At 45.2% G+C, this 22,822-nt stretch overlaps 1 protein-coding gene across 1 annotated transcript; it reads left to right on the top strand.

The window, feature by feature from the left end:
- Nucleotides 1-505: 505 nt before the first annotated feature.
- GTF3C2 (general transcription factor IIIC subunit 2) lies at nucleotides 506-22,013 on the top strand. Its single transcript, XM_060117629.1, has 19 exons — nucleotides 506-764; nucleotides 8,555-8,825; nucleotides 8,989-9,310; nucleotides 9,903-10,188; nucleotides 11,991-12,085; nucleotides 12,887-12,964; nucleotides 13,110-13,208; nucleotides 14,288-14,515; nucleotides 14,688-14,799; nucleotides 15,016-15,124; nucleotides 16,417-16,442; nucleotides 16,627-16,756; nucleotides 18,948-19,092; nucleotides 19,200-19,361; nucleotides 19,545-19,632; nucleotides 20,296-20,424; nucleotides 20,719-20,871; nucleotides 21,022-21,129; nucleotides 21,446-22,013. Exons 2-19 carry the CDS (start codon nucleotides 8,579-8,581, stop codon nucleotides 21,662-21,664), a joined length of 2,736 nt encoding a protein of 911 aa, XP_059973612.1. The 5' UTR covers nucleotides 506-764; nucleotides 8,555-8,578; the 3' UTR covers nucleotides 21,665-22,013.
- Nucleotides 22,014-22,822: the final 809 nt, after the last annotated feature.

The raw sequence follows: 22,822 nt of genomic DNA, 5'->3' as shown, positions 1-22,822 counted from the left end.
GCGGAAGTTTGTTACATTCTTTCCCCACCAGCATCCTACCTCCCAGGGAGGGAGTGGGGCAAGGCCTACGACCAAGGGGAGGGTCCAAGCCCGAGGATCACTTGAGTAGAGCGTCCCCATGCCAGGCTTTTCTACTGCTCTTCCCTTTCACGGTGTTTCTGTCTCGGGTCCATCCTTGACTTCACTAGTGGCTGGATCTGCTGGGGGCTGCCCTGAGGGGGAAGCCGGAGTCGTCCCCCGAGGCAAGGATTCCTTTGTCTCCCAGTCTTCGGCTCGACGGCGGGGCTGCAGGTCAATACTCCCACGCCAGCCCGGCCCTGCCAGCCACAGGCCGGTAGTCTCGACAGAAAGCCAGGATTCCGCGCTCGGGAGCGACACTCGGGCCTGGGCACTCGCACTCTCGAGGATCGAGTAGAAGCCGCGTGGGAACCGGCGGGGGCGCGACGACTGTCCGCGCAGGCGTCAGTCTTCCCTTCAGGACACTGCAATTCCCATAAGGCCGTGCAGCGGCGTCCCCTGCGCCGCTAAGGCCCGGGAGCTGCGCCCGCTGCGACAGGGCTCGGGGACGCTGGCCGCACTGCATTATGGAATACATAGTCTAATAGAAAACGTCCTGGGGCACAAACTCCCAACCAAGCCCACGTGTTTACCTTGTGCACTGGGGGGACGTCAATGAAGAGTAGCTACCAGATTTCGTCATAGAACGGCGACCAGACAGGCGGCGCCATCTTCGAACTTGGGCTTCCGGAAGGACTTTGGTGAGGGTGAGTGTACCACAGCGGGATGTGCGGGGCCCCAAGATTACTAACCCCCCACCCCACTTCTTTTTCGGTAGCACTAAGATATTGGGAACCAACTCCGGCTCCGCTTTTCCGCCTCTGCACAGCATCGCGACCTTCAGCCCCTGAACTCCGGAAACCGTCGTGGTCCCCACCTCCCTAACCCACGATGGCAACCGTGCATCCCCCATCTCTGCTCTCCTCGGGTCTCGCCTTCTTTCCCCACGCGGTGTCCGTAACACCTTATCCTGTGTCCCGGCCGCAGCGCTGCCTACATTGCAACCCTCGGACTCTGCGAACCTACCGTAGTCCTCAGCCTTACGAAACTCAGGGCTCGCTTCCCGAACAGGCTAGTGATGAAAACTACCCCTCGCCCAGGACTGAGAAAGGGCAGGCGGTCACCCCTAGAGAGGTAGCGGATCGGTCTTCTCATTCTGCTGTGTGTCTAGCCTCTTCCTCGGTGAGGCTCTTCTAACCCTGGGTGTTGTGCCCCGCGCGCTGCAACCTCATTGGCGCAGCCAGGGGCCAGTTATGTTTCCCAATCTAGTCCTTTTATCCCGCAGCAACTTGGCTTTCTGTTGGGGAAGGCAGAGGTGGTGACTTCAGCTTCACCCGTGGTAACTCACTTTGTTAGAGGGGTGCAGGGTATGGCCAAGGCTTATAGCCCCAGGGGCATATTGTTACACAAATCTGTCATTCCTGTGCCTTCGTCTCTTTTGGCCACCCCTTCTTATCAACTGTAGTATTGTTTTCTTAGTAATTTTCTTTAAATTGATTTAATTTTAAGATTTAAGTGCTTTAGTCTTGATCTAAACAATGTAGATGAAACCATGGGTTTCATGGACTAGTTACAGTTTTCTTTTTATATATACAAGTTAAAATAAAAACACAATTAGTCAAATAAAATCGTTCATTTTTTTTTTTTTTTTTTTTTTTTTTGCTGTACGCGGGCCTCTCACTGCTGTGGCCTCTCCCGTTGCGGAGCACAGGCTCCGGACACACAGGCTCCGCGGCCATGGCTCGCGGGCCCAGCCGCTCCGCGGCATGTGGGATCCTCCGGGATCGGGGCACGAACCCGTGTCCCCTGCATCGGCAGGCGGACTCTCAACCACTGCGCCACCAGGGAGGCCCAAAATCGTTCATTTTTGTATCTCAGAAATCATCTTGCATACCACCAGTTGTACCATAGGAACACTTTGAGAAACAATGTATTAGACCAAACAGTGTATGTAAAGTAACTCCATACTTGAGGAGCAGTGTTATCTAATCACTTTACACATCTGGGGAGATCAGGCTGGCAGCATTGGAGCAGCATGGGAACCAGACAAGTTGGGGTGCCGATGCAAAATTTTATAAACTCTGGTACACATTTACTAAACATCTTTTACTTGTGTCCAGAATTTGCATTGTGTAGTCAAAAATGGAAATTAACCACCAATGCCATGCCTTCTATGAGAAGTGAATCCTTATAGAGATTTTTGTACCTTGAGAAGTTAGTTGTTCAATCAACAAAGGTTAATTATTGCGCTTACCATGTACCAGGTTCTAGATACAATAGTGAGTCAGAGAGACAAGATCTCTATCTCATGAAACTTTTAAGGAAGATAGATATGGAATAAGTAAATACCTGTATCTCTTATGATAAGAAAATTCCAGATGGACTAAAGAGCTACATGTAAAATCCAAAACTAGAAAAATTATTAGAAGAAAATAAAAGAAGATATTTTATATTCTGATATTATATCAGTGGGGTAGGAAATGCCTTTTTAAGACACAAACAGGGGAATTCCCTGGTGGTCCAGTGGTTAGGACTCTGCACTTCCACGGCAGGGGGCACGGGTTCAATCCCTGGTCAGGGAACTAAGACCCCCGCATCATGCAACATGGCCAAAAAAAAAAAAAGACACAAACAGAAGCCATAAAGGAGAAGACTGAGAAATTTAACTCATAAAATTTAACTTCAGTTTAGCAAGAAACATAAGCAAAGTTTTTTTAAGAGGGAGATACAGAGAGAAAATATTTGCAACATAAATAACTGCACAGATCAATAAGGAATGATCAATTTGTCCTGTAGAAATAAAGGCAAATTATGTGTATCGGCAATTCATAAAAGACATAGGTGTCCAACATATAAAGAGAAGTTGCTAATCTCATTATCAGGACAATGCAAATAAATACAGTAGGGAAGAATTCTTTCACCCATCAGACTGGCAAAAATCAAAGACTGACAAGGGGTGGTAAAATGGGTATACCCATTTTTACAGTTAGTAAGAGTATAAATTGATTTTCACCTTGGTGACCTGTTTGGCAGTATCTATTAAATTTTGAAATGTGTCTACCCTTTAACCCAGTACAGTAATTCCACTTCAGATGATGATTCTAGAAAAATAATTTCCCATTAATGAAGAGATCTATACTAGAATATTCACTGCAATATTATTTGTAATAGTATTATAATCCAATTGTCCATTAAATGGGAAATATCCAAATAAACTATAATCCTATGGAACACCATATAGTAACTAAGAAGAATGAAAAAGATGTATGTGGAAAAATGATATGGAAAAATCTTTAAGACATGTAGAAATTCTCTTAACTGATTCCATTTAACTAGCTCCCTCTGTTAACTGACATTCTCCATTTCCTGTGTAAAGCATACTTTACTGATGCCCATGGCACGCTGAATTCTCGAAGCCTGTAGACTTTTTTTCCTATAGGCCCGGTCACTCTAACTAGTTGAACTGAATGCTTGCCAAGAGTCATTGTATTGGTTCGAACATTTTTAATATCAGTTGATTTGTCACTATGTTTATATAGTTGTGACATATATTTAAATTTTAAGGAAATTTGAGTATGTAAGAGTTACTGTTTCTATGAAAAGTAAGTTGAAACATGGCAGATATACAGGTGTTTTATTGTTATTCTTTATATTCTACACTTATTTATAAGTATTTTTTATCAACTAAAGATTTTATAAAAACAATTCTAAAAAAGAAAAGAAAGCAAACGAAACTGAATACTTTGGAGAGACAAAAGTGGTGAGTTTGCAAACAAGCAAAAAAGCTACCAAATAGGTGTAAGACAACTGTAAAAGACAGGAAATTTTGTAAACATCTGGAAGGTTACTGGACTTGAATTGCTTCTCAAGAAAAGAGAATGTTTCAAGAAACAAGTGGTAAGGAGCCTTGGTGCTGCTGAGAGGTCAAGTTAAACGAGACTGAGAAGAGTTTATTAGAATAATTGACACAACAGTTATTGATCACTTTAGCTTCAGTGATGAGCTGAGGGCAGTCTCCTAGTTAGGATGCAGCAGGGTGATTAAAACATCAAGGGCAGACAGCTCTTAAAGTTTGACTGTGAGGGGCAGGAGGATATTAGTTGGAGAACTGTGGGTTGAAGGATAGTTGTATTTGTGTTAAGTTGAAAATTCAAAAATAGTTAAATGTTGTTTATTTTTTAACTTTTATATTATTTATTTATTTTGGGGAGGCACGTATTTTATTTATTTTGGCGGGAGGGAGGTGGCGCACCATACAGCATGCGGGATCTTAGTTCCTCCACTAGGGATTGAACCCGTGCCCCCTGCGGTGGAAGCGCAGAGCGCTAACCACTGGACCACTAGGGAATTCCCGTTAAATTCTGTTTAGAAGGAGCCAATGGAAAGGAAAAGGATAAATATCTTCAGTTTCTTTGGGTGGGGCAGGAGGGGGCATGGGGCTAGAACACAAGTGGAAAGTTTGGCTTTAGAAAGTGGATGAAGGGCTCAGAGGCAGGGAGTGTTAGGTTATCTGACAAGAAATTGAAGTTTGGTTTTTGATTGTTTCAGAAATCTGAGGCTAAGTCATCTGCTGAGGACTAGGGTATCAGACATTGGAGGAGAGAGGGTATGGGAGCTGATTAGAGAGAACGTGTGATTGCTAGCGCTCAACTAGCTTACATGCTCCCATGGAGAAGATGGGTGATTGGTTCATCCAGGCTTGAATTTTGCTGGGCCGATGGAACAAAAAGACAAAAAGAAAGGAAGTTTGTAATATCAACAAGAGTCTGATTAAAATAAAGGAGTCTAAACTAGATGGTATGTGGCTGACAGGGAGAAATTGGAGAGATAGGTGGATTAATTAATATGGTTAAAGAATAGATATAGTGATAGTAGTTGAGCAATCTAGCTGTAATGATGGGAGGCTGTGATCAGATATTGGGTGTCTTAGTGATTTTAGAGGTTAAAAGGTTTTATATGCTGACAAGGTTCAGGTGTGACAGTGGAGTGACTAGCAGTGGTTTAGCTGAATGTATGAGCTTGGAAGGAACAAGGTTTTTACAAGATGGGGAGGACTATTGGTCAAGAATTGACACTGGAGAGGAATTGAGAAAACACTGATCCTACTTTCTACCCTGGGGTAAGTGGGATGTGAGAGAATGAGCACCCTCCGAGAGCCTGGAAAGCTAGAAACTTCATTTCCTGGAATTTTTCCATCCAAGATTCTGAATATGATTTAGGCCTTGCCAGTCAAATGTGCTCTTGAAGAACTCAGATTTAGACTTGAGTTTAGAGAGGAGGCAGGCCAGAAGGCATGCATTTTGCTGTTGCAGATTGTGGCAGTGATACGGTTCTGGATCTGGGAGCCAGAGAAGAGTCTTCCTCAGTTGGTCACTTTCTGATTATTGCAGAGGCAGCTTATTTATGGAGCCATCAGCTATGGCAGGGGCTTCTTGATCCAGCTTCTGGCTCCCCACCATGGCAGAGGAGAAGCCATGTGGTTCTTGAACCAGCAGCTGTAAACAACTTCTCAATTTGACAAGTACTTGTTCCTAAATGTTTTTTCCCCAACCCTTCCAGTGATCCTCTATGCAGGTCGTTTTCAAACTTGAGTATGCATCAGAATCACCTGAAAGGCTTGCTATAACATGAAGTGCTAGCCCCATCCCAGAGTTTCTGATTCAGTAGGTCTGGGGTAGGACTGGAAGTTTGCACTTAACTGACTTCCAGGTCATGTGCCAGTTCTGGGACTACCCTTTGAGAACCACTGATGTGAACCATTTAATACCCTGTAATAAATCCCTTTTATTTATCTTGTTTCTGTCACCCTTGTGTTTTTTTTTTCTTTTCTCTTTATGTGTGTGTGTTTCCATTATTTTTAATGATCTTTTATTATGTGGTCTTTTTAAAAATTCCTTCCGTTTCTTAGCCCTATTGGGTATTTTGGAAGCAATATAGTATACTGTTTTTAGTTCTATCAAACATCTAAATGGTATTAGTAGGGAGTTCCCTGGTGGCCTAGTTGTTAGGATTCCAGGTTTTCACTGCCGTGGCTGGGGTTCAATCCCTTGTCCAAGAACTGAGGTACTGTAAGCCACACGGTGCAACTCCCCCAAAAAAATGGTATTAGTAAACCTATATTTTTCAATTTGTCAGCCTTAGAAGCAAAATTAAGAACTTCTTCTTTTGCCCCAATCTACTACAATCAGAATATTGGTATTTTTACATTGTGGGGCATTGAAATTTTAAATTTATAGTCTGTTTTAGACCTGTAGTTACCACAGTTAATGATGTGTCACTCGGTTAAATCCTTACTGCCAGCCTTTTAATAACACAGCTTCTCCATTAGAAAGTTCTTTATATTGATTTATCTTTCATTGGCTAAATTAGGTCTTCAAGTGGATTTTTTTAGAAACTTGCATATTTAGAATGTCATCCCATTACCTTTACATGAATGACAGTTAAGTAAAGAATTCTCTTGATCCTTTTAATGTTTCTTTATCTTCTGGCATCAAATGTTTCTGAGAACTCTGAGGCTGACCTGATTTTTTTTTTCTCTTTGTAGGAGAAATTTAGTATCTTCACTTGTATTTCTTGGTCTTGATGAGCATTTATTGATTTTTGTCTCCCTTTTGCACCATAAGCCCTTTTGATCTATAGACTGAGATCTCCCTTTATGTTAGGAAAGTATGCATTTCTAGTTTTCATTTCAGGAAATTTTCTTTTGTTAGGTCTTTGAACATTTTTTTTTTCTGCTCCCATTTTTCTTCTTTCTTCTTCAGGAACATCAATTATTCATATGTTGGCTTCCCACTTTCTCTTTTCATCCATATCATCTTCTCACTAATCACTTTTATCTCTTTACAACCTGTGTGGTTTTTTTCAAACATGTCTTTCATATCACTGATTGTCTTTTCAGTAGTACATATAGTTTCAGCATTTTGCTTCTCTGGTTTTCATTTCTTTGATTTTATTCTTTTACTCAGTTTCTTTCCTTATGACTGCCAGCTCATTTTTTTTTTTTTTTGCCTTGCCATTGTTTTATCTCTTCTTTGGTCTCTTACATCTTGGATTCCACAGTCTCTCTGGCTTTTTTGAAAGAATAGAAGCTTTTGTTGGAAAATTTCTTGTTTTCTGGAGACTTTCTTTGAAAGGGTACTTTTCACCTTTTTCATTTGTGTCCTTTTTATTCTTTTCATAGTAACTATGCATAGGTCCCATTGGATCCTTTTTGCTTATTACTAATTTTGAATGGAGTAGTTCTCTCAGGGTTTGCTGTTTACCAGAGAACAATGTAGGTGGATTCTCATTGACCTCTATTTACCTTGATAGTGTTATATTATACTCCTAGCATATGATGTTATAATGTTTTCTTAGCACTTGAGTTATAGAGTTGGCTATTGTTATAGTTTATAATGATAGACTGTAGCTTCCTCAAGAGAGACAGTTGGAAACTTTAATTTGTATGATATTTCTTGTGGTATTTGTATTAGCACACTTTTCCACTGAGGCTGATGAGTTCTTTATCCTTAAGACATATATAGACCTATGGAGGGGTTCCTCCTGGGATCTGAGCTATTTCTTCCCTTTTGTTACAGACAAGTAGGTTATTCTGGCCAAAAACTAGGCCCTTGCAGAGTTCTATGTTGCTCAGGTTTTTGGTTTGGTAGTCAGTGTATTGTTTATCTCTGTCAGTTTACTTTGGTCCATGGTTGCACAGCTGGTTTCCTGGGTTTGAAGAAAATGAAGATTCATGACCATTTTTTAGTCTATTCTTCAGTGTGGAAATGGTCTCTTAATGTAGTAGGATGTTCCTTAATTGTCTCATAGGCTACCACCTCCCCCATCCAGCTGAAAGATTGCTAGCAGGACACTAGAGAATTACTTATTCTTAAATAAATCTGTACCTTGACTAATATTCACAAAGATGGATGTCAGATCTAGTCATCCTGTCCTCCTTCAATTTGATGTAAACTTTATAGTATCTGGCAGCTATTCTTTATAGTCTATTCTAGAAACTTGTGGCCCTTTCCTACAATCATAACAGGTGATTCTCTCTCTCTCTCTCTTTTTTTTTTTTTTTGAAGGGGAGGAGATGATTCATTTCATTGGGCTTCAGGGAGAGGAGTTAAATAATTGTTCACTCACTTTAAATCATCTAAATAAAGCACTTAGTACAATACTTGGCACACAGTAAGCATTTAATAAATGGTAGCTTTATTCTTGTATGTTTGTTTATTGTTAGCTCCACTAACACGTGAGTTCCGTGAGGTCAGGGACCTTGTCTGTCTTGCTTATTGTCATGTTACCAGTTCCTAGAATAGTGCCTGATATATAGAAGATGCTTAGTGATTATTGCTGAGTGAATGAATGATCAGAGAGCTTGGGTTTCTGGTTGGTGGGGAAGGTGGGGGGAGGTTGGAGAAATGGTTGTGAGAAGTGAAAGACAGGAAAGAAAAATCTGAGCCAGTGCAAATAGCTTTTACCTTCTACTCACTTGTATGTCTCTTATATGCAGGCCCAGCCATTTTAGGGGGTGCTGATGGATCCCTACGGGGTCGGCTGTGTTGCTCTGGAGGAGGCCGGCCCCGTGGGGAACATGACTGTGGTAGACTCTCCTGGACAAGAGGTGCTAAACCAGCTTGATGTCAAGACCTCTTCAGAAACAACCAGTGTGGAGGATTCCATAGAGACGTCATTACTTACCCCTTTGCCTGGATTTGAGGATTCTCTTGATGAGAGGAGGCTCCCTCCAGGACAGGAAACCCTCTCCAGACTGGAACAGCAAGGTATGTCCCTTGACCTTTCAGCTTTTTATCTCCCCATGCTCAGCTTAAGATGAACGAGAGCAGGTTGAGCTCATAGGACCTTACAAACCTGGGTATGATGTAATCTGTTCCAAAGAGGCTTGAGCTCTGGTCCCATCTCACAGACCCATATTCTTCTCTACAGATCTTTCTTCAGAGATGTCAAAGGTCCCAAAGCCTAGGGCCTCAAAGCCTGGCCCGAAGAGAGGTGGTAGGACACGGAAAGGCCCCAAAAGGCCCCAGCAGCCTAATTCTCCATCAGCCCCTCGGGTTCCTGGTCTCTTAGATCAGTCCAACCCTCTGTCCACCCCCATGCCTAAGAAACGAGGTCGAAAGTCCAAGGCAGATCTGCTACTGCTGAAGTTGTCAAAAGGCCTAGATCAGCCAGAGTCTCCACATCCAAAGAGGCCCCCTGAGGACTTTGAGACCCCTCCTGGGGAACGACCCCGCCGAAGGGCTGCCCAAGTGTAAGGATTTCGGGGCACAGCTTGGTGGAGGGGGGCTGGGTGAAGGGATGAGGGTGGGGCAGATGCTGGAGAGATGAGTGGACTGGTGAGGTGTCAGGTAAGCAGGGGTGGGGTCTGGGTTCTGGGGACTTGAGCAGTCTTCTAGCTCTTACCACAGCAGTTTTATCTGTGGTTAAATTTGTCTATCTGGGAGGTTCCTTTCTGTACCTCATATCCTATCGCATTGTTCACAGTGTCCTCCAAGTCTTCTTTGCTATTTTACTGCCCAGTATGTGTCAGTATATATGTGCCCCTCCATTCTTTCCCTTTGCCCTCAATGATCTTTGACTGTGGTAGAGTGAAAAGTGCTTTGGACTTGGAGTCAGAAGACCTGGGTTCAGATTCCACATATGTGATCTGAATCATCTCAGCCAAGTCACTTAACTTTCCTGGATTTCTGTTTCTACATCTATCAAAGGGGAAGGGAAATTAATGGCCACTTCACATGGTCACTGGGAGGATCTAGTGAGATAAGAATCAGCCAAGTGTCGGGCAAAGTGGGCTCTCGGTTAAGTGTCTGTGAGTATTGCTCTGACTCTGCCCTATCCTACAGGGCACTTCTGTATCTTCAGGAACTGGCTGAAGAGCTCTCAACAGCCCTGCCTGCTCCAGTGTCCTGTCCTGAGAGCCCCAAGGTGAGCAGCCCCACCAAACCCAAGAAGAGCCAGCAGCAGGCAGCCTGTCATTATGGAGAAGAAGAGGATGACACCGCACGGGATGAAGACTTTGTTCTCCAGGTTGAGGCTGAAGATGGAGAAGAAAGTGAGGCCCCAAGCGAGAGCTCGTCTGACCCCGAGCCTACAGTGCCCCGAAGCACCGCACGAGGATCCACTTCAGGGGTAACCTGAATAGACAAAGTGAATGGGGATGGCAGGATTATTAGGGGGTCAGCAGGATGCCTAGAAGGAAAGCTTAGGCCTAGTAACTAGGATGGCCAAAACAGGTAGAAGGAAAAAAGAGCAACTTCAAACACAGTTGAAATTGTAGGGGCTGCGGGTGTAACTAAACAAGATTATTTGTTCATATGTTGAGCATCTATTCTATGCTAGGAAACACAAGCATGAATAAGACAAGGTCCTGCTTTACAAAGCTCACGGTGTAATAAGTGCTGCATCAGGAGGGAACAACATGCTTTAGGCGTATAGAGGAAGGATGATTAACTGCTTGGACTTCATGGAGGAACGATACTTGAGCTAGGTCTTGAAAGGAATAGACGTTTGCCAGCGAGGAATGTTTTCCCAGAAATTGGTTGTGGCTGCAGCATAGGGCCTGGGGTAAAGTGGTGGGGAAGATTAAACTAGAGAGGATGAAAGGACTAAAACTGATAGGAGCCAACAAAGTGTGTGCGTGTGTGTGTGTGTGTAATTATGGTAAAGTAGATAAAATTTATCATTTTAAAATGTATAATTCATTGGCATTCAGTGCATTCACAATGTAGTGTAACCATCACCACTATCCATTTCCAAAACTTTTGTCATCCCAAACAGAAACTCTATACAACAGAGGTTTTTAGATAGAAAAATAACATGATCAGTTAAGAAAATAGATTAATTTGCAGTTGACAATAAAGAAGACAGCTTCAGTTCTCCAGTTCTCCAGAGTTAGTAAGGGCCTAAATTAAGCAGTGAAGGAAAAGAAGACGGGGAGGCAGACAAAGGAGATATATAAGAGAATTAATAGCAGTTGGGAGTTGGAGTAAGAGTTTCCAGCTTTGATGGTGCTCTCATACACTGAACCTGGGCACACAGAAAGAGTGGGGGACTCAGGACGGAGGAAGGTGGGCAGGCGAGGTGATGAGTTTACTTTCTGACATGTCGAGTTGGAGGTGCTGGTAGATCAAGGGCCATCCTTCTGGAGACGTCTCTTTGCCAGTCAGATATATGGGACCCGTGCCTGCCTTCTCCAGATGCAACATTTAAGGGAGCACCAAAACCCCCAGTAATCAAGATAAATATCTCGATGCAACATTTTAAAAATCAAAATTAATGCAACAAATCTATGGTGAAGAAAATATCAAAAATTTAAATAAAGATAGGAACCATATAATTGATATTCCCTTTTGCCTCAGGCTCTAATATGGCTCAGCACCACACTGAGTCTAGAATTTGTAGAAAAGTTGAGACTGAGTAAAGTTTACATTTACTAAGATGCAGACTTGATAATCAGGCATTAAAATGGTGGTCAAAGCCATGAGACATAGGATGAAATTACCAGGAGTATGTGTATTGAGGGCTGAGGAGACAGAGGGACTCTGGGAAATACCGTCACTGACCAAATGGATCAGAGGAGGGAGAGCCTGCAAAGGAATATTAGAGACATGGGAGGAATAAGGGGAGACTACCCCATAGGGCAGGAGTTTCAAGAAGCAAAAGGAGTCCTCTGAATCAAGTGCCATGGAGACACGCCAAGAAAGATGAACAGAAAACAGAGAGCAGGTTTTGCGGTTTTGATGGAGGAATAAGAGCAGAAGATGAAGAAGTCATTGTAATGGTTGAGATACAAATCTTTTAAGATGCTGATAGGTAAAAGGTTGGAGAGGAAGTAATGCCAAGAAAAGTAAAAGTTGGGAAAGCGGTCCTCTGGGGACTTTCTCCAGCTTATAAGATTCTCTCCCTTACACTTTCTTCAATTTGATCCTCAGAAGCAGAAGCCACACTGCCGGGGAGTGGCTCCCAATGGCTTACCAAATCACATCATGGCTCCTGTTTGGAAGTGCCTTCATCTCACCAAGGACCTGTGAGACTTGGGGAACGGGGGCTGAGGATGAAAGGGTGGTGGAGGAGAGCAAAGGACGATCTAGCAGTGGGGCTGTGGGAAGGGCGGAAGGCACTCGCAGGGTAGAGCACTGTGAAGACATTCATAACTAAAAGGCACTGCTCCAAAGGCAAGAGCTCCTTTTTAAAAAAATTTTATTGTACTTTGTTTTTTGTTTGCCTTGGGTCTTCGTTGCTGCGCAGGCTTTCTCTAGTTGTGGCGAGTGGGGGCTACTCTTCGTTGCGGTGCGCGGGCTTCTCATTGCGGTGGCTCCTCTTGTTGTGGAGCACAGGCTCTAGGCATGTGGGCTTCAGTAGTTGTGGCATGCGGGTTCATTAGTTGTGGCTCGCGGGCTCTAGAGCTAAGGCTCAGTAGTTGTGGCACATGGGCTTTGTTGCTTCGTGGCATGGGGATCTTCCCGGGCCCGGGATCGAACCCATCCCCTGCATTGGCAGGTGGATTCTTAACCACTGCGCCACCAAGGAAGTCCAAGGCAAGAGCTCTTGAGCTGTGCTGTCCAATATGGTAGCCACTAGCTGCATGAAGCCATTTAAATTTCATTTGCAATTAACTCCATATAATTAAAAGTCCAGTTTCTCAGTTGCACTAGCCACATTTCAAGTGCCCAGTAGCTACTTGGAGCTGGCGGCTAGTGTGTTACTCAGCACAGATAATAGATTGCTCCCATCATTGGGAGCTGCTCTTGGGCAGCACTGCTTCTATTGGGCAGCGCTGCTCTAGAATTTCTCTCTTCCTTCATTCACGATGCTTCTGTTTCTCCAGCCGAGAACAGAAGCATTCATACTGGGAGTTTGCGGAATGGATTCCTTTAGCCTGGAAGTGGCAATTGTTATCTGAACTGTAAGTTGAAGAAACATCTTTGAAATCTGGGAGGGGGTGACACGACTGGAGACAGAAGGGTAACAGCGGACTCTAGATTTATACTGGGAAACCCAGGGTGGATGAAACCCTTCCAAACTTCGGCTGTCCCCTTGCCCGCCCCCAGTGAGGCAGCTCGCTACCTGCCCCAGGAGGAGAAGTCGCCACTGTTTTCTGTACAGCGTGAAGGACTTCCTGAAGATGGCACACTCTACCGAATAAACAGGTGATGATTGCACCTCTTTTTCTGATGCTGGGAGACAGAAGAATGAAAAATGGATGTTGAAAGGGATGATAGATTGGCCCTGTTCTTCCTTTAATGCTGGTCCAATTGGTCCCAAGGGTAGGAGTGCTGGCTAGATCTGGTCAGCTCCCTCGAATTTGCAGCGCTTATCGCTGCTGGCCAGACTGAGGGAGCCTAGGGAGGTTGAGGGTAAAACCAGTTTTCAAGGTCACATCTACTCCGATAGACCTAGACTGACTGGCCCTAGAGAGAACACTGTAGTAAACCAGAATGCACAACCTGTCATCTTTAAAGGTAGGCCTAGGACTAGACAGACTTTGGGAAGGAAAGGAGGAAGATATAAATGGTGGCTAGGACTGGTTTCACTTGTAGACTGTGACTGATGTTCTGGTGCTTGCTTAAGTCAGTTCACAGGAGCTCCCATTCTGTTCGCATTACTTTTTTCTTTTTTCTTTTTTAAGAGCAGTTTTAGGTTCACAACAAAATTGAGAGGGTTTCTCCCATATACTCCCTGCCCCCCACACGCACAGCCTCCCCCATTATCAACATCCCTCACCAGAGGGGCACGTTTGTTACAGTTGATGCACCTACACTGACACATCATAATAGCTCAAAGTCCATAGTTTACCTTTGGGTGCACTCTTAGTGTTGTACATTCTGTGGGTTCGGACAAATGTATAACGACATGTATCCATCAATATGGTATCATCCAGAGTATTTTCACTGCCCTAAAGGTACTCAGTTCTGCCTATTCATCCTCTACCTCCCCCACCTCTGGTTATCACTGATCATTTTACTATCTCCATAGTTTTACCTTTTCCAGAATATCTTATAGTTGGAATCATACAGTATATAGCCTTTTCAGGTGGGCTTCTTTCACTTAGTAATGTGCATTTAAGGTTCCTTCATGTCTTTTCATGGCTTGATGGCTCATTTCTTTTTAGTGTGAAATAATATTCCATTGTCTGGGTGTATTACAGTTTATTTATCCATTCACCTACTGAAGTCCTTACTACCTTTTATTAACTCCTTTTTTCATCCCATCTTTGACTTTTCTCTAGATTTAGCTCTATCACAGCACATCCAGAGCGCTGGGATGTGTCCTTCTTTACGGGGGGACCGCTCTGGGCTCTGGACTGGTGCCCAGTGCCAGAGGGGGCATCAGCCTCGCAGTATGTGGCTCTTTTCTCCAGCCCTGACATGAATGAGACACACCCACTGAGCCAGCTTTATTCGGGCCCTGGGCTGCTCCAGCTCTGGGACCTTGGGACCTTGCAGCAAGAAAGCTGGTGAGGTGGGGCTGGGACACTGCCATTGGAGGGTGGTTGAGGAGGCGAGAAGGATGGGGCTGGGCAGGGGAAGGGGGCAAGGCTCGGATTGGGTTGAGACGAGGAGCGCAGGCTCTGGCAGCACCAGGCCCCTCCTTCCCACCCACTCTGCCCACATGCTTTCTCTCCTCAGTCCTGGCAACAGAGCCCACTTTGTCTATGGGATTGCTTGTGACCACGGCTGCATCTGGGACCTCAAGTTCTGCCCCAGTGGAGCGTGGGAACTTCCAGGCACCCCTCGGAAGGTACCTCCCAGTTGATTGTGGGATGGCCCTAGGACACAGAGCCAGGACCAAGGGGCCCTGGGTCTTCCCACAGTTGGAGGAAGGGAGGTTAGAGAGTGGTGGGTGGAGTTTTTCCAGCAGCTCCATATCATATTTTCAGGGACCTGAACCTGAAAAGTTTTCTGAGAGGTGCCTGAAGGCAGCAAGCCTCAGTGCAGATCTGGTCTCACCCTCTAGGCTCCTCTCTTGCCCCGGTTGGGTCTCCTGGCTCTTGCCTGCTCAGACGGGAAGGTGCTGCTGTTCAGTCTGCCCCATCCCGAGGCCCTGCTGGCTCAGCAGCCCCTAGGTGAGTAGCAGAGCAAGGAGAATGGGGCTGCTGGAGTTGTGGCCAGAGCTTAGCAGGGCCTGTCTCCCCTGAAACTCCTCCAGGCCCAGTCTCTCCAGTACAAAGCCTTACCGAGTCACTCCTCCCATTCTGACTTCACACGTGTTGTTCTTGACCTCTCTCTTTGGCAGCCTGCATGCAGTCCTCTCTTCTGCAGTCTTGTAACTGCCCTCTTTCATCACATTACCTTTTATCTGCCCCCTGTCCTTGCTCTCCTGTGCTCTCATGTCTTCCCCCTCTTGCTACCACAGTTAATTGGCTGTGTAAAGAGCTGCTGAAGGCTGAGGCTTGTGCCTGGGGCTTGTCTCCCCTGCCATATTCCTCTTCCTCCCCAGATCCTGTCCTCCACCTCTCCTGCCCTCACCACCACACATACACGTAAACACACTCTTTGTTGTGAAGAGAGGGAGAGAATATGGAGTTCTCCCTCTATATTCACCTTTGTGAAGGTGAACACGAAGAGGAAGGGGCAGGAAATGCAGCTCCTATTTGGTTGAATTTATTTGTTTTTCAACAGCACTGAGTAAGTAAAGAAGAGGGCACCTAGGTTTGAACCCTGAGAAATCCCCTGTTCGGTGGTCTGGTGGTGGGAGTGGGCTGAGGAGGGAGTGGGAGGTGAGGAAGTGAAGACAGAAATGTATAGACAATTATTTCGGAAGTTTGGCTATGAAGGGGATCATATAAATGAGGGCGGTGGCTGGAGGTGAAAAAGGGGTAAAGGAGTACTTTCCTGGTAGTCCAGTGGTTAAGACTCCTTGCTTCCAATGCAGGGGCGTGGGTTCAATCCCTGGTCAGGGAACTGAGATCCCACATGCCGCGTGGCGTGGCCAAAAAAAAAAAAGAATAATGGGTAAAGGAAGGCTTTGGTTTGTTCGTTTGATTTAGATAGAAGACAAGAGTGCATGTTTACATGTGCGTATGAGAGTGACCCAATAGGGAGAGAGAAAGTGGACAGGGCAGGAGAAGGGGAGGGTAGCCAGATGAGCCACGCTCTGGAAAAGGAGGGGATGAGAAGAGAGCCGAGTGGAGGGGTTAGCCATTCTGATAGGAGGAAGGGCACTATCATATAGAAAGGAGGAAAGGAGAATCTGGGGGCAGATAGAGGCAGGTTCATACATTTGATGGTGGAGAGAGAAGAGTGTGTGGGAAGGGCATGGTTGAAAGGGCCGGGGTTGCTGGTCTAAGAGCAAGGCCTAATAGGACCTCAGTCCTCTGGATGCAGAGTGTCAGTTACTGCTCTTCTTCCCTCACAGATGCAGTGAAGCCTGCCATCTATAAGGTGAGTGAGGAACCTGCCACCTTAGCCAAGGCTCCATCTTCTTGAGCCTCCCTTACTGATTCCACAGCGAGTCTCCTTCCACCTGAAAAATCCCCCACCTCCTGCTGGATTAAACAAGGATTGGAGCCTTTGTTCCAAACAGTAGTTATCCCTAACCCTAGCCTTGTCTCTCCTGTCCCTGCAGGTCCAATGTGTGGCAACCCTGCAGGTGGGGTCTATGCAAGCGTCAGACCCCTCTGAGTGTGGTCAGTGCCTTAGCCTGGCTTGGATACCCACCCGGCCCCACCACCACCTGGCTGCTGGATATTATAATGGTGAAAAGCAAAGCAGAACATAAGGAGTTACCGCTCTTTAAACTTTTATATATGCTTGTTTTTCTGTTGTTTCCTTTTTGATTCAGTGTTCGACATTATATACTTATAACTATTCATGAGTGTAAAAAAATACAAAGAAGAGAAAAAAAGTCACTAGAATTTTCCTACTCAGAAAGAAATAATTGAGTAGATAAACATCATTTCATGCTGCTCTCTATGCATGTACAAAGATAAAAAGATTAGATGGAGAGATAAAGAATTCTGTAAAAATGGGATCATACTCTAGATACTATTTTAAATTAAAAAGTATTAAGTTTAAGTATACTTTAACTTTATGGAAGGAAAAGGCAAGTGAAACTGAAAAATTCGCTAAGCTCCCAATAAATGTTCCTTCACCACAGAGAGATTAGTTCCATAAAGATACTTTTAAGATTAAAAAGGAAAAAAGTAAAAAATTATAAATAACATTAAGTAATTGGCGTTATTAGGTTGTTATTGTTTTTAAACGACAGCTTCACTTTTAGACATACCAGTAGACTTTCTGCTAGGGTGATAAGGAAATTAGCACTCTTACACTGCTTCCTGTCATCCTTCTCACAGTCTCCTAATTGTGTTTCTTTCGGTGGTCTTGTTCTTACACTGTCAAGGTATGTGATACTCAGTGCTGTTTTGCTATCTTAATTCCCAGAGTTACTTAATCTTAACTCTATATTGAAAATGATTGCCTGTCTCCACCAGTCCTTTCATCTCGGTCTCCCCCTCCATTGCTGAATTACTTGTATTGCTTAGCTGTAATTCACTGTCAAGTTTTTTCAAAAAGGCTCATAGATGCTACATTTCCTGAGTTTATGTATAAAAGGGGTTTTAGCTTCACATGCTTCCCCCAACTTTTTTTTTTAATTGATTTAATTGGCTGCATTGGGTCTTCGTTGCTGTGCACGGGCTTTCTCTAGTTGCGGCGAGTGGGGGCTACTCTGTTGCGGTGTGCGGGCTTCTCATTGTGGTGGCTTCTCTTATTGTGGAGCACGGGCTCTAGGCATGTAGGCTCAGTAGTTGTGGCTCACGGGCTCTAGAGCGCAGGCTCAGTAGTTGTGGCGCATGGGCTTCGTTGCTCCGCGGCATGTGGGATCTTCCCAGACCAGGGCTCGAACCCGTGTCCCCTGCATTGGCAGGCAGATTCTTTTTTTTTTTTTTTTTTTCTTTTTTGCGGTACGCGGGCCTCTCACTGTTGTGGCCTCTCCCGTTGCGGAGCACAGGCTCCAGACACACAGGCTCAGCGGTCACGGCTCACGGGCCTAGCTGCTCCGCGGCATGTGGGATCTTCCCGGACCGGGGCACGAACCCGTGTCCCCTGCATCGGCAGGCGGACTCTCAACCACTGCGCCACCAGGGAAGCCCGGCAGGCAGATTCTTAACCACTGCGCCACCAGGGAAGTCCTGGTTCCCCCCACTTTTGTTTATTAAATTCTTGTTCTTTAATTTGTCTTTCACTTTTATCAAAGTTATACTTTTGATTACTTTGTCCTCTGCCAGCCTGGTCAGGGGTCAGCTTGTTTTGGATCAGCTGAGTTAGTTTCTGTTTGTCCATTTGTTTTCTATTCCTCTACATTTTGTTGCTTTTGGCTCCTTGCCTGTTCTCTTTGCCTTAGAGCAGAGTTGGCAAACATTTCTCTTAAGGTTCAGGTAGTGAGTATTTTATGCTTTGTGGGTTGTTTGGCCATTGTTGGAACTATCCAACTCTGCCATTATAAAGTGAAAGCAGACCTTAGGTAAGCAAATGGGTGTGGCTGTGTTCCAGTCAAACTTATTTACCAAAGTAGGCAGCAAGCTGTATTTGGCCCATCGGCTGTAGTTTGGCAACCCTTGTCCTGGAAGGTTTATGCTTTTGTTTTAAATCCCTTTGTTTTTGTTTAGTAGGGAGTAGAGGAAACTGGGTTCATTCAGCCTGTCTTTCAACTGCAGATCTCAGACTGAGCTATTACTTTATGTTGATGAGAATTGGAACTAAAAGTATCAGGTTGAGTCTTTAAACCGTGGAGGGAATGTTGACTAGCTAATCATGATCTCTGTAGCCTTTCATAAGGCATCAGGTCTGAGAGTAGAAGACATAGATCCTAGGAGCTAGAGAAAGGAATTAGAACAAGAAGGGAGAACCTGGCTCTAATACCTATGCGTTCTGTCCCCACCTCAGGCATGGTGGTTTTCTGGAACCTTCCCACGAACTCGCCTCTGCAGCGGATACGGCTCTCTGATGGCTCCTTGAAGCTCTACCCCTTCCAGTGTTTCCTAGCCCACGACCAGGCTGTGCGTACCCTTCAATGGTGCAAAGCTAACAGGTATAGAATAGGAGAGTTGTGGAGGTGGGAGGTGAAGACTGGGACAGGCGGACTCTTCCAGGCTTGTTCAGATTTGATCCTCTCCCTCTTCTCCCGTCTTTCCACAGTCATTTCCTAGTCTCTGCAGGGAGCGACCGGAAAATCAAATTCTGGGACCTTCGACGACCTTATGAACCAATAAACTCTATCAAGCGCTTCTTGAGTACAGAGCTGGCCTGGCTGCTCCCTTACAATGGTGTCACTGTGGCTCAGGACAACTGCTATGCCTCGTACGGCAGGATGGAGAGAGGAGGAGCTCTGGGGACAGGCCCTAAGGGTTGGGGTGCACTGTGCCAGATGGTTGTGGGGAGAGGAGGGTTGAGGGTTGTTTCCCTGAGAGAGTGTGAATTATGGGGGAAGAAATGAGTCTACTCTTAGAAAAAGGAAGGTTTTCTTTTCTCTTTCTCTTACAGTTATGGACTCTGTGGAATTCATTATATTGATGCTGGTTACCTTGGTTTCAAAGCCTACTTCACTGCTCCTCGAAAAGGCACTGTCTGGGTGAGCCCCTCTCTTCCAAACCTTCATCACACAGGAAAACGTTCCTTTACTCACCTAGTGGTGGTCAGAAAGAGGCAGTAGTGGTTTTTTTGGTTGGTTGGTCGGTTTTGTTTTGTTTTAATATTTTTTAATTTGTTTAATTCTTTTTGGCTGCGTAGGGTCTTAGTCGCGACACACAGGATCTTCACTGAGGCACGCGGGATCTTTCTCGTTGCGACGCGTGGGCTTCTCTCTAGTTGCGGCGTGCGGGTTTTCTCTTCCCTAGTTGTGCGCAGGCTCCAGGGCACATGGGCTCTGTAGTTTGTGGCACATGAGCTCTAGTTGAGGTGCGCGAGCTCAGTAGTTGTGGCGCACGTTGGCTTAGTTGCCCCGCGCCATGTGGGATCTTAGTTCCCTGACCAGAGATCGAACCCGCGTTCCCTGCATTGGAAGGCGGATTCTTTACCACTGGACCACTGGGGAACTCCCAGAGGCATTAGTTTCGGATAAAAGGAGAAGATAGGTGTGTGGTAATTGTATCTTCAGGGATATGGGTTATGATAAACTCATATTTGTTTGTGCGAATGTCTCTCCCCCCTCAGATTGTGAAGTTGTTACCAGTTCACAGAACTGAATAAATATGAGTGAATGAATGAATGAAAAATATCTCTCTCTTCCTATTAGAGTCTTTCAGGATCCGACTGGCTTGGGACAATAGCTGCAGGAGATATATCTGGGGAGCTCATTGCAGCTATATTGCCTGATATGGCACTGAACCCAATAAACGTCAAACGACCTGTAGAGCGAAGATTCGTACGTATATGAATATTTAATAGCAGCACCATCTGTTGGGTCCTAATCCACATGACCTCTCAAATTAGTGCTACCAATTAGCAGCAGAGTACAAATTAGTACTAGGTCTCCCAGCCCTGATATTCTCCCTGGAAGCCTTAGAATAAGGGTGTACATAATCTCCCCTACCCTCGTGCATCTGCACATATGTTTAAATATACTACTTACAGTCTTTCCTGCTCCAAACCAATTTTCTCTTTTACTTTTATTCAGTCTTCAGTATTATAGAACCTAATCTAACATTCTTCTTTCTAGCCTATATATAAAGCAGATCTGATGCCATATCAAGACAGTCCTGAAGGTCAGGACCACTCTTCTGCTTCATCCGGGGCCCCCAACCCTCCCAAGGCTCGAACTTACGCTGAAACCGTCAACCATCACTACTTGCTCTTTCAAGACACAGATTTGGTAAATTGAGGCCAGGAGAATGGGTGTGGCATTAGAAAAAGTAAAAAACTTGAGTCCTTGTATAGTAGGGAATCCTAAGGAGTTCCAGCAGAAAGATGCAAAACTAAGAAGCTGCTCGCTTTCTCTCTCCTATTACACCCTCCTCCCCAGAGTTCATTCCACGGCCTGCCCCACAGAGAACCAATGCTGCGCATGCAGGAGGGAGAGGGGCAAACGCGGCTCTGCCTGGACCGGCTTCAGCTGGAAGCTATTCACAAGGTAGGAACCTTCTCTCTCATCTTTGCCATCCTTCATCTCATTTCCTCCCAACTCTGGGCCTGTGAGCAATGAAATGGGAGATGAAAAGGTAATGGAGACGGTGAAGCGGGGGAACAGCTCCGGCACTCTCATCCTCCAGAGCATGATAGACATTCCTCATTCATCGTCTTCTCATTCCTACCTCTCACCCCATCGTGGTCCTCCTATCCTTTCAGATTGTGGCTCTTTTTTTTTTTTTTTTTTTTTCTCTTACAGCTAAGACTCACCCTAAAGCAACAACTGTGAGCATCTCTTTTGTTTTCTATTCTCTTCACAGGTACGTTTCAGCCCAAACCTGGACTCCTACGGATGGCTGGTCTCTGGGGGGCAGTCAGGGCTGGTTCGGATCCATTTTGTCCGTGCACTCACCTGTCCACTGGGCCACCGTATGCAGCTTGAAAGCCGAGCCCACTTCAATGCTATGTTCCAGCCGGCCTCCCCCACTAAAGGGCCTGGCTTCCCTCCAACCAGCCATCGCCTTCTGCCTGGTCCCTAGTCGTGGTCCCCACAGAACACTCAGGATGAAGTCTGCCGAGAACAATTGGCCCCGTGCACACAGCCATAGGAACTGGGGCTTTCCTGGACAGTGATGCTGCCAGGCCTGGACCTTTAGACCTGCCTCCCCAGGACTCCTTAGATCCCTCTCTTTCCACAGACTTCTTCTGTCATCACAGCCCCCCGCGGGCAAGGGGGTTCTCCCTCCACAAACTCTCAAGTCTCCTCAGCATAAAACTATGACTCACGAGCAACACTCAGGCCTGACCTAGGCTTGGGAGTCAAATTGCTCATATTGAGCATATTGTGAAGTGGGTAAAACTAAGTAAAGGTACTGGGTGTTTTTGAGACCACATGTGAGTGGGTGTTTGGAGAACTGGAAAGGGTATCGGCATGAAGGCTCCTGTCTGACTATATTCCAGGATCCAGTATTACTGCCTTCCTAACTTCCTCTTTAGAGTACCCAACACACAGGCCCACAAGGGGGTGATGGTAATTCATTGCACTGAAGCTGCTTATAGTACTTTCTTAACTGAGGAACACACCACAGACACCCTGCCAACAGAACAGTGGCTCAGATCTTACTTGCTCCTGCTTATGAAATGTTCCCAATCACTGGTCATCTGACCCTTCTTGAGCACTCCTAGACAGTCATTTTTAAAAAATCTTCCTTTATATCAAGTCAAACAGTATACCTCTATAAATTTTACCATGGGTGTTAGGAAATCTAGTCACTCTTCCCTATGATTGCCCTTTTAAGTATTTAAAAATAGCTATCATGTGTTTCCCAAGTCTTTTCTTCTCTAGATTAAATATCTTCAGTTACTTTAACCATTCTTTTACACGTCATGATTTTTGATCCTTCATTATACTGTCACATTGTTGACTTATTAAACATATTTAGCTACTTTATTTCAACCCTATAGGAGGTATTTCAAACCCAAGCACAGTGCTGTATTATAGCTCATCTTGTTAGAATCCTCATGTGGGATGTTGCAGACTCACAGTGACTGCAATATTGCCTCTTAAGCAAGGATAGACCCCACAAGGAGAAATAAGCAAACCATAGTCTTGGAATGTATAAGAGTACAACCTGAGGTTTGGGGCAGGGAGTAGTCGGATGACTTCAGGAAATAGAGGAAAACACATAGCCAGCTCC

Source organism: Mesoplodon densirostris, chromosome 14, assembly GCF_025265405.1.
Source record: "Mesoplodon densirostris isolate mMesDen1 chromosome 14, mMesDen1 primary haplotype, whole genome shotgun sequence".
Classification (NCBI taxonomy): domain Eukaryota; kingdom Metazoa; phylum Chordata; class Mammalia; order Artiodactyla; family Ziphiidae; genus Mesoplodon; species Mesoplodon densirostris.
Note: the sequence above shows the minus strand (reverse complement) of the source record. Positions and strands in the feature narration are given on the sequence as shown.

Coding starts and splice junctions, on each gene's coding strand:
- GTF3C2 (XM_060117629.1), top strand. CDS start 8,579: ATGGATCCCTACGGGGTCGGCTGTGTTGCTCTGGAGGAGGCCGGCCCC. Junction 15,125..16,416: donor GCTGGCTCAGCAGCCCCTAG/GTGAGTAGCAGA, acceptor CTTCCCTCACAG/ATGCAGTGAAGCCTGCCATC. Junction 19,093..19,199: donor CAATGGTGCAAAGCTAACAG/GTATAGAATAGG, acceptor GTCTTTCCACAG/TCATTTCCTAGTCTCTGCAG.